The 16913-nt window shown below is 42.8% G+C and overlaps 1 protein-coding gene across 2 annotated transcripts; it reads right to left on the bottom strand.

Moving 5' to 3' along the window:
- Window positions 1-804: 804 nt before the first annotated feature.
- Window positions 805-14917, bottom strand: st6galnac6 (ST6 (alpha-N-acetyl-neuraminyl-2,3-beta-galactosyl-1,3)-N-acetylgalactosaminide alpha-2,6-sialyltransferase 6). Of its 2 annotated transcripts, none has more exons than XM_084324277.1 (5): window positions 14852-14917; window positions 10202-10399; window positions 7258-7676; window positions 5292-5399; window positions 805-2528 (listed from the first exon to the last, which is right to left on the bottom strand). In XM_084324277.1, exons 1-5 carry the CDS (start codon window positions 14852-14854, stop codon window positions 2345-2347), a joined length of 912 nt encoding a protein of 303 aa, XP_084180403.1. In that variant the 5' UTR covers window positions 14855-14917; the 3' UTR covers window positions 805-2344. The 2 variants fall into 2 exon arrangements, with proteins under 2 accessions (XP_084180403.1, XP_084180404.1); XM_084324278.1 differs by having other exon boundaries at window positions 2320-2524.
- Between the last annotated feature and the right edge of the window lie 1996 nt (window positions 14918-16913).

The following is a 16913-nucleotide window of genomic DNA, read 5'->3' as shown; positions in this document are numbered from 1 at the left end:
TCAGAATCACGAGGCGGCAGAACTGTGTGATGTCCAGAAGAAAACACATGAACCAGAACTGAGCACATCTAGTACAGCACAGCACAGTACAGTGGTGCGAGTGAGGGCTTTACTCCAGCCGTACCGTCTAAAGAGAGAACCCATCGTCTCCACGTCCCACATTCAACAGGTGACGCGTGCTTCCACAGAGGCAAGGCCTCCTAGCTTCGTGTGGCTCACGTAATACTTTACGATTAAGAAGTCTCCATAACCATAATAATTTTTTTCTATTTTGGATCTCCGCTCTTCTCTAAGTCCAATACTGCATCATCCATGAGGTTAAAGTACAGGCAGCCTCAACTTGAGGGTATTTCCTTTTTTTGTATCCACTTTTTCTCCCATTATCTATATTTTTTTCTCTCATCCCAATTTCGTATCATCCAATTCAACCCTCCCCTGTCACGAACGCTGTTTCTTGCCTCCCACAAGCCGGCTGCAATGTGGACTAAGTCATACATAGCACAAGTCCCCTCCGGTACTTGAGGTAACAGCAGTCGCATCTTTTCACCTGCGCAGCTCGATCTCTCAGTGGCGAGGAGTAACGCGTGGGAGGCTCACGCTGCCCCCGACACTTCCTGATTCTACTGCGCAGGCGCACCAACCGACCTGTAGGAGTCGCTGTCCACAACGCCCGATCCCCACCCATCAGTTTCCCACCCCCTAATACGGCCAATGTGTATTAGTACGGACGACCAGCTAAACTGAAAGCAAATGTGGAGAGCTGGGCTCGAACAGGCAAGCCCAGCGTCTCCGTCATTCGTGGCGAGCGCCTTGCCCACTATGCCACGTAGCCGCCTAACTTGAGGGTATTTCCATACACATTTGATGACGCAGGGGGGGAAATAAGAAGGTAGTACTTCAAATAACGGTACATAGATTACAGGGTAATTATTACTATTGTGTAATAATAATATAGATCTGATCTACGGAGAGTCATTGACCGGTGTAGCAGTGCAGAGATATTATATTGGAGCGACAGTGGCTCAGGAGGTAAGAGCGGTCGTCTGGTAATCGGAAGGTTCTCTGTTCGATTCCGGCTCCTCCCGGCAGCGCTTGAGCGAGACACTGAACCTTGGATGGTCGCCTCCGCTGTCGGTGTGTGAGTGAATGGGTGAACGTGAGGCATAAGTTGTAAAGTGCTTTGGATAAAAGCGCTATATAAATGCAGTCCATTTACCATTTCATTTATATTACATTCTAAGGTTGCACAGCGAGTCTCTCCCTTCTAACCAATCGGAGAAGCCGAAAGGGAATCGATAAGAACTTAATTAGTCAACTTAACGGTTGAGTCAACGCGGTCCTCATTCCAAACGATCAAAAATCGTACATATAACGGCTTTAAGTTATGTTATTATATGGTAATTATTACCCTGTAATTTATGTAATATGACATGAAGTGCTAGCAAAAAGGGAAATCGGTATATATTTTTTCGAGTGTTACACAAAGACATCACCAGACTCTTAATTTTCAGATACCCTTTCAGTCAATTATTTTTTGCATTTTATCGTGTTCCTGTAACAATACTATTAAATTCTACGGGGGCATTTTCAAGAGTAGCAGCAGCAGCAGAGGTGATCAAATCGAAATGTCATAAACATCCATATGCCGTTCAGTGATTAAACTTTAGTGCATTACACTAGACATGATAGAGATCACTGTAACCAGTGCTCTCAGATCTTATACAATGTAGACAGAAAACTGTTCAAGGACGATTCAATGGGGAATATTTCATAGGCCACCTAAATTCAGTACTGCGTCAATTTAAATGTCTTGGCAAATACAATCCCCCCCACCCCTTCAATGTGGGCAATGGGACACTTATATATGTAATTGCATTCTTTTTTTTAACAAAGTAAAACATTATAAACATGTAAAAATACATCTTTAAATTCATTTTGATTCTATTTACAAAAAACACTTGTTAGTTGGCTGCCATAATAACAATGCTGAGCATTAAAGGAATACAAAAATAATAATAATAGATTCCAAATTCTTTCAATCGCTTTTGCCAAAGAAAAACATTCTTCAAAAGAGATCTCCTTGATCACTTGTTCCAAAACCAAATCTTTGCCAAAACCTCCAAATCATCCCGGTGGCGGCTCCTGTTGAAATTGGCTACCGTTAAAAGAAGGTGCATAAACAGAAAGATCATTTGACAACCACTATGTATGTGTGTGCACACTGCACACAGTATATGAAAAGGATCGTTTGTGTCACATGATTATGGTCCACAGGGTCGATACAGTCCACAGCTGTGAGGTTGGTTGGCGTTTCCTCTCGTCAGGTTCTGTCCAGGGCTCTTCTTCACCAGGTAGGGTGGGTGAAGCTGATGTTATACTGCTTCGCCCAGCGTGAGAACACCTGTTTCTCTGTGATGAAGCGGTGGTGGTTCCCCCGGCGACCTCTCTCGTTCTGTATGTACGTCACACATTCATCAGGGCCCCTGGGCTTGTAGTAGTGGTAGGGCATCTTTTTAGGCTGTTTCTTTCTAAAAAAAATTAAAAGGAATAGAATCAAGCACTTTTTTTTTTTTTTCTTTTTTACATATACCCAAAATTCGCCACAATGTAGTCGGCCCATATTGATTTTCTTTGTACTTTATTTAACCAGGTTAGTCTAATTGAAATTAGAAACCTCTTTTACAAGAGAGACCTGGCCAAGAAGACAGCAATTAAGATAATTACAAATCACAATTTCATAAAATTCACAGTATAACATTAAAAGAAATAAAAAGGGGGACCACATCAGAGTTGTACATTGAAGGCAGGCAAGATTAATTTAGTGTGACCTGTTACGTAACATAGCATTTACAGACTAGTTCATCTTCCTCCATGATTTTTATCCTAGCTTTAAAACATGCTAGTGAGATGAGCTCCTCCAGACCCATGTTTTTTTTAAGCTCATTCCAGGCCTTAGGGGCAGAAAACTGGAAGGCTTTTTCTCCGTGCAGAGTCCTAGAGGAGGGTTCGGTCAGCAGTACCTTGTCTTGTGAGCGTAACTGGTAAATGCTGTTTTCCTGCAGAGTGATGAAAGAACACAGGTAAGATGGGAGTCTCAGTATGGACTTATATATGAAAAGGTACCAGTGACTCAACCTGCGAATACTTAAGAGAGGGCCAGCCTACTCAGCCTATTTATTTGTGACATTTACACAATTTTGATAATTTTGGCTCTGTACACCACCACAATGGACTTGAAACGAAACTATCCCTTAAAAAGGGAGGAGGCATAAGGGGCGGCTACGTGGCGTAGTGGGCAAGGCGCTCGCCACGAAATCTGGAGACGCTGGGCTTGCCTGTTCGAGCCCAGCGCTCCACATTTGCTTTCAGTTTAGCTGGTCGTCCGTACTAATACACATTGGCCGTATTAGGGGGTGGGAAACTGATGGGTGGGGATCGGGCGGTGTGGACAGTGACTCCTACAGGTCGGTTGGTGCGCCTGCGCAGTAGAATCAGGAAGTGTCGGGGGCAGCGTGAGCCTCCCACGCGTTACTCCTCGCCACTGAGAGATCGAGCTGCGCAGGTGAAAAGATGCGACTGCTGTTACCTCAAGTACCGGAGGGGACTTGTGCTATGTATGACTTAGTCCACATTGCAGCCGGCTTGTGGGAGGCAAGAAACAGCGTTCGTGACAGGGGAGGGTTGAATTGGATGATACGAAATTGGGATGGGAGAAAATATAGAAAATGGGAGAAAAAGTGGATAAAAAAAAAAAAAAGGGAGGAGGCACATATACAAATTGTTGTAATTCCTACACCGTTCACCCGATTTGGATGTAAATACCCTCAAATTAAAGCTGGAAGTCTGCACTTAAAGCACATCTTGATTGTTTCATTTCAAATCCATTGTGGTGGTGTACATGCATGTCTTTATGGGAGGAAACCCACGCAAACACGGGGAGAACATGCATCCATAACAATAGGATGGTTTTAACATGACTATGTTGATAACATACCAGGAAATGGTGTATAGGAAGCAACCGTCTTTTGTGGGGCTTAATTATTTGTAGAATAAGGGATAGACTTGCTATAGATTTCATTTTTTTTTTTTTTTCAATTCTGTGTGAAAAACAATAGTGACAATCGAGAGAGAAACCAATAGTTGTTATGGAACATTTCACACAAAAACAAAGTCTCTGACCTACTCTCAGTGGAGCCAGGGCCCCTTGCACTGAGCCTTACCTGTGTCAAGGTGATCCGAGCTGGGAGGCTACAGCAGATCTGAACGTTTATGTCCATATTATTATTATTATTATTATTATTATTATTATTATTATTATTATTATTATATTGTCTGCATGCTTTTGTATTACCTGATACATCTGTACTATTTTCTATACTGTTTCTTCAGTTACCTCACTCATTTACAATTATTTTCATGTACTTACATGCTAATGTACTAATGGCCGTGACCAGGTTAGGTATATAGGTATAATTACCTGATACATCTGTATTATTTTCTTTATTTAATTTAGATATCTATACCAAAAGAGTTGGGTTCAGATGTCTTTCAATAAACGGATTCTGTGACAGGAAGCCAATGGAACCAGCCTAATGGTTCCCCCCAGCCACGTCACTGACATTAAACCTTACCATGATGTAATAGTCAGTGTTGGCTCAGTCTGTTAGTCTATCTGTATATTATTAGACCACACCCTTTGTCAGCAGAGCAGCAGCCAAGATGATTCTCTGGTTTCCTCATTTTGGTCTCCAATAAATATTCTCTTCTGCTAAAAAAAAGTATCCCTGTGTCTGAACAATATATTTTTTACATGATCCTTGAGGGAAAACTATGATTAACTGGTCCCTTTTATGAAATGTCTCTCTGCACTTTTCCCATCCCGTCGCCCGGGGACCAATCCAAGTGCTCCTGTCCATCTTCGTCAGGGACGCGACAGCATTCTGCATGTTTTTCCATTGGGTTTATCTTATCGGGAGGGGAAACCCTTGCGAGCACGGGGAGAACATGCAAACTCCACACAGAAACGCCCAGGAGATACCCCACCTGGATACCTGGCAACGCGGCAACCTGGTCCCCAAGCGGGAATCGAACCTTCTAGCTGTGAGGCGACAGTGTTAACCACTACATCACCGTGCCGCTTGACAAAGAATTGATGTTGTGTAATCAATATTGCAAAGATGTCACATTGAAAGATACTGTATATTATGATTCCTTTTGTATCTTATTGCCAACAGGAGTGATTGTCGGTAGGTGTTTATGCGTGCCGTTATATTCACTGAGGCATAACTCACCCACAGTGGCTGGGGGGAACCATGCCGTAGACTCTGATGTTATCACACGCCTCGATGGCCATCACCATGGTGAACCAGCCTGTGCTCAGCCACGACTGAGACTTGGCCCTGAGAGAGAATTTGAAAGGAAAGCAAACAAAGCAGGGGAAGGAAGACGGTGAGAAGTAGGGTAACCAGAAGTAGGGTAACCAGAACCAAAATTGACCAGGAGGGTGGAAAGGAATCCCAAAGCTAAGCGTGACACGAGACCTTTATTCACACTAGTTGTATTAATAAATATGTAATTTCTGGTTTAAACTTGACCTTGGTTGTTTGTGTCCATTTATGTTGCTTGTACATATCCCTTACCTACTCTTACTAGTTACCCTGCTTAGTCTTACTACCTTTATACCTGTATCACTGTACACTGTTAATACTACAACTCTGTACACCTGATTAGCACTATACTCCGTAGTACTAATTTATATATTTTATACCCAGTGTAATCACCTGTACATTGTATATCACTATTGCACTCTACTGTTACATGTGCACTCTGGTTGGATGCCAAACTTCTCGTTGTACTGTACTTGTTGTGCTGCATGATGACAATACATTTGAATCTAATCTAATCTAAAAAAGAAAAGAGGGCAGAGCTCGAGAGGTCAAGTTGATAAGATAACCGTGCCTACGGATTCTGTAACGAGCAGTACAGTTGATTAACTAATCGTTCATTGACTCATTTGTAATTACAAATACATGGCATGTGAAACGGATTGTCAGTAGGTGTTTAATGCGTGCCATTATATTCACAATTGCACTTTACTGTCACATTTGCACTCTGGTTGGATGCCAAACTTATTTTCGTTGTACTGTACTTGTGCTGCATAATGACAATACATTTGAATCTAATCAAATATTATACTTAGTATTTCCTGTAATTACTACGGCACGGTGGCACAGTGGTTAGCACTGCTGCTCGTGACGGCACGGGCTCACTGCTGACGAATGAACACGGACGGACGGACGGGCGGCTGCCTCTTCACTTCCGCTCCCATGTTAACGGACGATAGTAGGCACACTGGCCGCGAGCGGGAGCGCGCCTCGCGAGCGGCTCCCGAGCGGCAAGCTATCTTTTCGCTTCCATCCTATTTGAGGCGGCGCGGGAGGCGTGCGCCACGCGCATTGTCACAGAAATACAATTGAATATCTACATTCTTACCACAGATATAGATGTTGTTCAACCAGCTGTGTCTGTATCTGCAAATAAACGCCTCGAATGTTTGTCTGTATGTTTGTTTATACCTATAACTATTACAATGTTGCATAATAATAATAATAAGCTCTTGCTGCTGCTGGGGCTACACGCTGCTCTTTCAGGAGTACAGTCACACTGATCATCATTCTAAAATGACTGACTTCGCATATAGACTAGGCATTTACAGCTGTCCCAATGTAAATGTGCCTTCCTCTGTGCGTTTCCGCGCGCTCAAGTCGTAGGTCCAGTGTGCCTGACCAGGCGCGCGATCTCACGAGGGAGCCGCGCGTGAAATTCATTCGTTAGCAGTGTGCCCGTGCCTTCACAGCAAGAAGGTCCTGGGTTCGAACCCCAGCAAGGGGCCTTTCTGTGTGGAGTTTGCATGTTCTCCCTGTGTTCGCGTGGGTTTCCTCCAGGTACTCTGGTTTCCTCCCACACCATAAAGACATGCAATAAAGACACCATCAGGGCAGCTCTGGCTGCAATTGTAGCTTACCACCAGCGGTATGACTGTGTATGAACGAATAATGGACTCTGTGAAGCGCTCTGGGTGTCATGAAGAGCGCTATATAAATCCAAGACATTATTATGCATGGTAGGCAGGGACTACAGATGAAAACTAGCTCATTAGCTAATTCTGGCACATGTGGAAACTGAAGATGTTGATTAATTAATGTGCACTGTCCCTGGGTAAAAGAAATAAATAAAAAAACATAAACTTAAACCCACCTGTCTCGCCCCGTCTCCTTCTGAAACAGAGTGTCGAACTTGCGCATCTTGCCGGGCGTGAGGGTGAAGCAGGACAGGTTGCTGTAGGTCATGCTGACCCGTTTGATCAGTCTGTACAGGGTCCCCTTGGCGTCCCTCCCGATCTTGGTGGGAGGCCCCCAGTAGATGACCACCGGGGGCGAGCCGCTCCCCGTGTGGTTCAGGAACTCGCCCGGCCGCCGGGTCACCCGGAAGATGCTGGAGTGGGCCACCACCCGCAAGGAGGTCCGGCTCCCCACGTCGGCCTCGTACCCGGTGGTGGGGGCGTCGTTCATCCGTATCACGCAGTCCGCCCGGTCGATCTCCTCCCCCGCCCGGGAGCCCAGGAGGTGGCTGGAGCTCGTCACCAGGGCACAGTAGCCGCAATGCAGGGTCATACTCTGGAGATTAAAATACATGAGGGCGGTTAGGTGGCGTAGCGGAGATTGCGTTCGTCACCAACCCCGGAGCTGTGGGCTGGATTCGCCTGTTCGAATCCAGCTCACAGCTCCGGGGTTGTCACCAGCTTGGCTGGCCGTTCACACTAATACAATTGGCTGTATTAGAGGGTGGGAGAAGCTGGCGGGGTGGGTCCGGGTCGTTGTAAACAGCGACTCCTACAGTTCGGTCGGGGCGCCTGCTAAGCGCGGATAGGACCTGAGTGGGATAGTGTGATCCTTCCACACGCTACGCCCTCTCAGGGAGGATCCACGCTGCCAGGTGAAAAGAAGCGGTTGATTGGCTAGACGTGTGTCGGAGGAAGCACGTGATAGCCTCCACTCTCCCAGATGATCTGACTGTGGGGGGTAAGTGCGCAGCGACCAGGAAGGGGATTGGGAATTGGCATAACGACTAACATTGGGATGGGAGAAAAATCTGAGGAAAAATGGAGGGGGAAAAAGATATATAAAAAAAAAAAAACACATGCAAAACCTCAAAGTACAATGTTTACACACGTCCGATAACCTGGAGGCGAGCGGTCGGGAGGTAGAGCGGTCATCTAGTAATCCGGAGGTTCCCGGTTCGATTCCCCCTCCTCCCGGGCAGCGTGTCAAAGTGTCCTTGAGCAAGACACTTAACCCCTAACTGCTCCTGATGAGCAGGTTGGCACCTTGCATGGTTGCCTCTGCCGTCGGTGTGTGAATAAATGCACCATTGTTACCATTTACCATTTTAACCTATAGACATTGCAGCAGACCCATAACCACCACCGTGGGAATGAGGTTCAAGGTGTATGCAAACGAGGGCTTTAAAGGAGCTGTAAGTGGTATTATTTTGTATAAATAAGTGTTAAATAGCTCTACATTCTGACAGCCATCACTGATATAGAGTGTCTGGTCCCACTTTATCCAATCAGGAGAGAGAACCATAGACATTTTTACTTATTTCAAGAAAGCTCGCCAAGCCAAATGTGCTTACTGCACTGGCAGATAATTGTACTTAAGCACATATTTGCTTAAATCAATTTTGTATTTTTTTTATTTTTGTAAGATAATTTGTGAAATGTGGAGTTTTGGGAACGGGATAACAGGACATTTATTTTCTGTTCACTGCGGAGCAGAGCGCCTGGGAGACCCATGTTACTGACCAAACACTATATCAGTGATGGCTTTTGGAATGTAGAGTTATTATTTTAACATGTTGACCACTAATTTTTACAAAAAAATACCACTTGTCTGATGTCGGCTCCTTTTACTCAACTATTGCCCGGCCTACTCTACCGATACTGAAGACACATAAGAGTATGTCACACCACACAAAGCACACATGCATGCAGGCTATTTCTATACCAGTGTTATGACCTGAGAGTTGGACAACAGAGATCAAGTGACTGTACTGACATTTGACTGTGTCAACTTCTTACATAGGAAAATGGCCAAGCTTCGCTGGGATTTCCCAGCTGTGTTGAACTCTTTGTATGAACAGCGTAGTAATAATATAATAATAAGAAACTTTATTTGTATAGCATCTTTCATACTGCAAGAATTGCAGCCCAAAGTGCTTCACAGCAGTGATGTAGACACAAAATAGACATACAATTAGCATAAAATCTGCATAATTATAGACAGGCATAAAATGAGCAGAGAATTGATATTAAAACCTCCCGGAAACTGATTGCTAACAATTAAAATCTCTATAAAGAAAAGATTGTAATAGATTTCTTCTTGATTATGATAGATTTCTGACATTAAAATCGAACCTAACGCCACAAGAACAGCTTCTACCCCTCTGCAGTGGGCCTCATCAACAAGGCTCTGGACCCCCACTGACACCCCCCACACACCCTTACCTTACTGGACTATATATTTGTATATACACTCAAAACTCTTCATACTTGTTCATACTTCACTTTTCATACTTTTTGCACAATACTTCTCCCTATTAAATATTCCATCCCACTGTATTTAAATGTTTATTCTAATTAGTGTATATATTCAACTACGTTGTGCACAATTGTACAGCCCTGTCCTACATTATATTCTATTGTACTTTTATTTTTATTTAGTTTGGTTGTCGCACCAAACGACCAAAACACAATTTCTTGTATGTGCAAACTTACTTGGCAATAAAGACCTTTCTGATTCTGATTCTGAAAAGACTATTAGCAGGTTTCTGACCAAAAAAAAAGCAATGCATAAAGTATAAAATAGACAGAATAAGAGTCATTAATAATTATTAACCCTTTCACTACCACGCTACAGAAGGTTGACCTTTCAACCACCACACTACAGACTGTTAACCGTCTGTAGTGTGGTAGTGAAAGGGTTAACCTTCTGTAGTGTGGTAGTGAAAGGGTTAACCTTCTGTAGTGTGGTAGTGAAAAAGGGTTAACCCTTTGTCATGTGACAGTGAAAGGGTTAACCTGCTGTACTGTCGCAGTGAAAGGGTTAACCCGTTGGTAGTGTGGCGGTGAAAGGGTGAATACCTTGTTGCCGTAGACGGACACATAGCCTTCTTTACCCGCCCATTTCTTCAGGTCGGTGAGCCGGTTGCTACGGTGGCTCTTGCCGACACGGAAGGGCCCGTAGATATAGTCGTTCCCCGTGTTGGACCCGTACAGGATGAGGAGCGTGGTCAGGAGGAAGACGGCCCCGAAGATCACCATCCTCTGGCTATGCTGCCCCTGCTGGTAGAAATACAGAATAACACCACACACACGCGTTAATACCGATACTAGTATCGCATAGCACAAAATTGGGGGGAACAGTATCCCTTAATATATCCATTGGTCAGTTTAGATCTATAATGGCAGAAAAATGGGGAGAAAAAGTTGATCAAAAAATAAAATAAAAAGATCTATAATGGCCAACCATTTCACCTCAGTCTGTAATCGTTTAGATTGGCTTTTTTATTGTTTAATTGATTGACCTTTCCGTTTTTTATATTGTTTTTGTATTACGTATTGCTCCTCTCAACGTCATTGTAAACGAGAGCCTGCTCTCAATGATTTTTTTCCCGAGGTAATCAGAAGGTTCTCGGTTCGATTCCGGCTCCTCCCGGCGGGCAACGTGTCGAAGTGTCCTTGAGCAACACACTTATAATCCCTATATCCGCTCTCCCGGTGAGCAGGTCGGCACCTTGCAGCACTGTCGCCTCCGCTGTCGGTGTGTGAATGTGTGACTGAACGGGTGGATGTGAGGCATAAGGTGTAAAGCCCTTTGGATAGATGCTGCTGCCTCCGATGCAAAGGTTATAGGGCCCTCTTTTCTAGGGTAGAGGTGAGGCTGCTAGGCAACCAGCCAGGCCTGCTGACATCTCAACATTGATAAGGGCCTTAGGCAAGATTTAGAGGGAACGGATGGCTGCATCTCAGGGATTGGGCCGCATGACGAATGACAGAAAAGCTCTCTGTTTCATTCAAACTTTGCCAGTTCGATGAGATAATGGAGAGAGAGGGCACAGAGAGAGAGAAGAGACACAATGGGTCTCATTCACCAAGGTCTTACGACAGAAAGGGCTTTCTCTTAGGGCCATTTGAGACCTTTTCGGGCCGATTTTGGGATTCACCAACCGTCCCAATAAAACATATATAATTAATATTATATTATAATATATTGTCTATATAGGGTATTCATGTCTTGCCCGAAAAGGTCTCAAATGGCCCTATAAGAGAAAGCCCTTTTTGTCGTAAGTCCGTTGGAGAATGAGACCCAATTTATGCTTTGCTAAATCTTTCGTTTCATTTAGCTAATCTGAAGACATTCTATTTGCATTTCATTCTGTTTAGAATCCTCTGTAGTTAAATAAACGTCCTTCTATTATACATTTAACTGGACCGTGCACACGTTCATTTTTGCACCCGGAAAATAGTGAGGGATCCAGACTTAGGGTAGAATGACAGGAATTCCACTTGGTACGAAAGGCCTTTTGAAAGAAACACACAACGCAGAGACAGAGACTTTCGAGGCAATGAGGAGCTGGGACCCCGATATCTAACACTAAAAAAGATATGTCAGAAATCGAACCAAAGTGTCATGATTTTCAACGTTTTCTTCTTGTTATTGGCTCTTGTGTTTTGAACATGATATCTATCCTTGTCTATCTTTTTTTCGTTATAGTGTTTGCCTTATGTCTCTGATCTTGTTTTGTGTTATTTTCTTGACCATGTTTACATGTATTACGTTCATATTTGATTATGGACATTGATGGGACGGGGGTGGAACTTTATACAAGCCCTTTGGGCTTCGTTCCCTCCTAGCACTGTTTTTTAAATAATGTGCTAAATAAATAAACTAAAATGACTAAAATGATAGAAAACTAGTTGTTGATGCTTCACTGACTTTTGAAAATGTAGATAATATCCAATCATCACAGAGCAGTCACCTCATTATCTGTGATAAAGATAAGATAAAGATCCTTTTCCAGGATCCGTGTTCCACTGGTCTATATGTTGACATTTATAGAATAGAAATACTTTTATTATCCAGAGGGAAATTTGACACTGCAAATCACTCACATTAAACATATAGACAGAACAAGTCACGAATAAGAATAACAAATTGCCTAAGAATAAGAATAGAATAAAATATACAGTAAATAAATACAGTAAAAATATACTGAAGTCTACAGTATAGGTGTAATATTGCACAGTGTTGTTTCAAAAGTAAGAGTCCAGGAAGATGGTAACTGTCACTCTGTGCTCAGTGATGCAGTGAGGCACAGTGATGCATTGTAGTCTGATGACTGTCGGATGGCTGTCTGAATGAAGGACTTCCTGTGCTGCATTTAGACAGTGAGCCTAGCACTGAACATGCTCCTCCTGTCAGCCAAGTCAGCAAATATATGTCAGCAAATATTTATCACTAAATATTTTCAAAGGTAAGCTAAAAACTTACCTCTTCACCTTAGCCTTTTAATACACTCTTGCTACTTAAGACTCATTACATCCACACACTATGATTACTGTACTGTAAATGAGAGCTATTCTATTGCACTGCACTATTGCACTATTTTTATTCAGTCTATTTTATGCAAATTGTATGGCTGCACTTTTTATTTAGTAGATTTTCTGCAGATTTTATGCCTGTCTATTTATGCCAATTCTATGCTCTTTTTACGCCTATTTACGTCTATTTTATGTCTACTGCTGTGAAGCACTTTTGGGCTGCAATTCTTGTATGCGAGGTGATCTATAAATAAAGTGTATTATTAGGGCGGCTACGTGGCGTAGTGGGCAAGGCGCTCGCCACGAAATCTGGAGACGCTGGGCTTGCCTGTTCGAGCCCAGCGCTCCACATTTGCTTTCAGTTTAGCTGGTCGTCCGTACTAATACACATTGGCCGTATTAGGGGGTGGGAAACTGATGGGTGGGGATCGGGCGTTGTGGACAGCGACTCCTACAGGTCGGTTGGTGCGCCTGCGCAGTAGAATCAGGAAGTGTCGGGGGCAGCGTGAGCCTCCCACGCGTTACTCCTCGCCACTGAGAGATCGAGCTGCGCAGGTGAAAAGATGCGACTGCTGTTACCTCAAGTACCGGAGGGGACTTGTGCTATGTATGACTTAGTCCACATTGCAGCCGGCTTGTGGGAGGCAAGAAACAGCGTTCGTGACAGGGGAGGGTTGAATTGGATGATACGAAATTGGGATGGGAGAAAAATATAGAAAAAATGGGAGAAAAAGTGGATACAAAAAAATAAAGTGTATTATTATATATTTTTTTATATCCACTTTTTTCTCCTCTTTTTCTATTTTTTCTCCCATCCCAATTCCATTGTGCCAATTCTCCCCTCCCGTCTTGAACGTTGCTCGCATATGCCCCCCACTGGCCGGTTGTAGGGAGGATAGAAGCCTTGCATCACGTGTCCCCTCCGATACACGAGGAGGCAGCCTGTCACATCTTTTCACCTGCCAGCGTGGACTCTCATTGGCGAGGTGTAACGTGTGGGAGGCTCACACTACCCCCGCCATTTCCTGTCTCTGCTGTACAGGCGTCCCCCAACCGACCTGTAGGAGTCGCTGTCCACACAACGTCCAGATTACCACCCATCGACTTCCACCCGCTAACTCTGCCAATTGAGTTAGTATGACGGCCGGCCCAAGCCGGAGGCAACGCCGACAGACCGGAGTCGAACCCGGTGTCTCTTGCGTTGGTGACGAGCGCAATGTCCGCTGCGCCACCCAGCCGCCTATTATTATTATTATTATTATTATTATTATTATAATTTATGTTAGGTCTCTGTAATGTAGAAATATATATTTATTATGGCAACATTTTTGTCCAATGATGCCAAACTATAATGGCTTATGTTTATACTTTTGAGTGAAAGCGATGTATTGGATCATCAGTACTCTCTGTATCAGAGGAGGCTCAGCAGTAGAGCAGTGGTACTGTACTGTATATGGGTGCCTCCCTGTTATCTGACTCATGCATGGCTGTCACTGTGGAGCATTGACAGCAGGCCTTGGAAGCGTTTTCTACTCAATTTTAGTTGCCGAGTCTGCCTTACCTTGTCAGTCAGCCTGAGTCCCATGCTTGCTGGTCAAGCTGTGCTGCCACACAGTTTATCTGACTGTTTGTCATCGTCATACCTGAGTGTAGAGACATATTCAAAACGACTTCTGATAATAATGAGATTGCACCTCTTGTCATATCAGGCGAGGCCTATGATGCCAACAGCAGGACCAACTTTACATAACCTACTAAAATAGAAGTATAGCTCATGGATATATCGGCTATATATATATAACTCTGATATAAACAAATGCTACTAGACAATGATGAAGTCAATGCTTCATTGTCCAGTTATTCAAAACCTTACTGGATTGTAAATGAAGAGGAATCGTGTATTGTATTTTGTATTTCATCTTCCATTATGTTATTGCACGTATTTACTAACCCTATTAGTGTATAAACATAGCCTACATCGCATTAGTAGGCGAACAATTCTGTATTATAAAGAAACAGTACTATTGTATATTATGTTCTGTCGCAGGAAGCCCTTCGTGTAGTCGCCAGCTGTTCGCGTATGTTTTGGTGATCATTTAAATACACGTGCAATACCTTATGGTTAGGAGAATGACTTACATACAATACAATTACGATAATAATTAATTGCTATAAAACTGTCTGTCTTACCATTTCAACGTAATTGCTGTGCGTGGTTTGTGCATCCTCCTCGGTGTGTGATCGGTGTCCCCCATCTTCCTGCACCAGCGGAGGAGGGGTCCTGCTTGCGTACGTCATCAAAATTCCCAGGGGGGGGAGGGGGGGTAATGCTGAGGTAATATAATAATAATAATACATTTATTTGTATAGCACCTTTCATACAAGAATTGTAGATCGAAATGCTTCACAGCAGTAAAAAAAAAAAAAAAAAAAAAAAAAAAAAGGAAGCCAGGAATAAAATTAGCACAAAATAAAGTGCATATATATAAAACGAACATAAAATAGATAGCAGCAAAATAGACAACGTCAAGGTAAGGTATAGAGCATTAAATCACGTTGTTTTTCACATTAGGATCTAACATCCCAATAGGCCTCTTTGTTTATGGTTTGATTCTATGGCTGTTTTAAAATAAGACAGTAATAAAAAGAGTAAAATAGAATAGTCAGAGGAAAAAAGTGGAGTGCAATAAAATAGTTAGTAAAATAGAATAGACAGAGTAAAATGATGCAATAGTGCAGTGCAATAAAACAGTTCTCATCATCATTTCATCAATATGAATGGCGGCAAAGAAAACCATGTACAGTACAGTGATACAGGTATAAAGACACTGGTAGTAATACTGTTAGTCATGCCTTATTTTTCTACTTTATGTATTGTGTAACAGTCTGTTTTAACTGTGCATATGACAAATAAATATCTTGAACCTAGTCACCTAATCATATTGACAGCATTTTTGAAAGATAACATTCTGAAGTTTCTTGAATGGGAAAAGCACTGCGCTCACTTTGTTGCGTTGTACGCAAGTTGACTAGTTCCATTATAAATGCTTATGTCATGAAGGACAGTTATTAGCACTTTGAGTGCCAATGACGAGAATTCTCGTTAGTTCATGCCAAACGTTGAGTGCCAACGACGAGAGATCTCGTTTTTAATCGTTTTTTTTTATTAGCGATTTCCATTCATAATTCATCAATCTAGCCTCACGTTTGGTCTGGAGCTCTCTCTGAGCTCCATTGGGAAAATTCCGCCCCCTATCGTCTCTCCGCGTGGTATTGCAACCTTTGGAATGGAGTCAATGAAAACGGATGTAAAAAAAAAATCCGGCTTCCACGTTTTACGTCTCAGGCATGTAACTCGAGCCGATCGGATTCATTGTGGACCATCAGAACAGCGGAGAATAATGTGTTTCGAGTACCCAGCGTTGGATCAATAAAAGCGATCGATATTTGTAATGGCGATCAGGAATTGGAATAATCTTTTTGGAGAACATCTGATCTGAGGAATCTATTTTACCAGTCTTGGGATAATCAGAGCTATTTTCACCTATATATCAGCGTGTGCCATATGTGTGTGTGTGTGTGTGTGCTGATCAGGAAATGAGATAATAGATTTTTCAGCCCGCTTCTATAGCGTGCATAAGTACACATATACTATCGATAATCTAGCGTTTATTTGAAAACGATTCGTAAATAGGCTGAAAAATGACAACGTGTTTGTGTATTACATACCGTAAAACGTGATTCCTGCAGAATCTTTAATTTTTTCTGAAAGTTTAAAAAAACGAGGGTTTTTCAAAATGGTATAAAACGGAAATTAACAGATTAAAAAACAATCCGTTTCAACAATGTTGACTGCAAACAAGTCATTGACAAGTGACGGTCGCATTAGACACAGCCATAATTTAAGACATCATTGAAGTGGGTGGTGGCACGCAACAGGGTTCCGGGGCACCGGAGCCGTGGCACTCAAAGTGTTAATGTGATACTGCATTTGCACACATTTGTTACACCTGATTTTGTAAGAAAGAGGTCTGGACATGGTTGCAGCCATTTGTTTTATTATTCATTTCAATTTGGAACGTCACACAACTCAAGCAAAGTAAAAAATAAAAAAAACATTCTCTCTGTTTTCCTCTTCCTCAGGACGCTGCACATAACACCCTAAATGCACCATGTCTTGTGACAAAGAATGTTCATCAGATCTTAATACAAAAAAAGAAAAAAAGGCATAGTAGCATAGTAGTATATAGTA

This window comes from Notolepis coatsorum (assembly GCF_963971535.1).
Source record: "Notolepis coatsorum genome assembly, chromosome: 11".
Taxonomy (NCBI): Eukaryota; Metazoa; Chordata; class Actinopteri; order Aulopiformes; family Paralepididae; genus Notolepis; species Notolepis coatsorum.
This window is presented reverse-complemented; position numbering and strand designations above follow the sequence as displayed.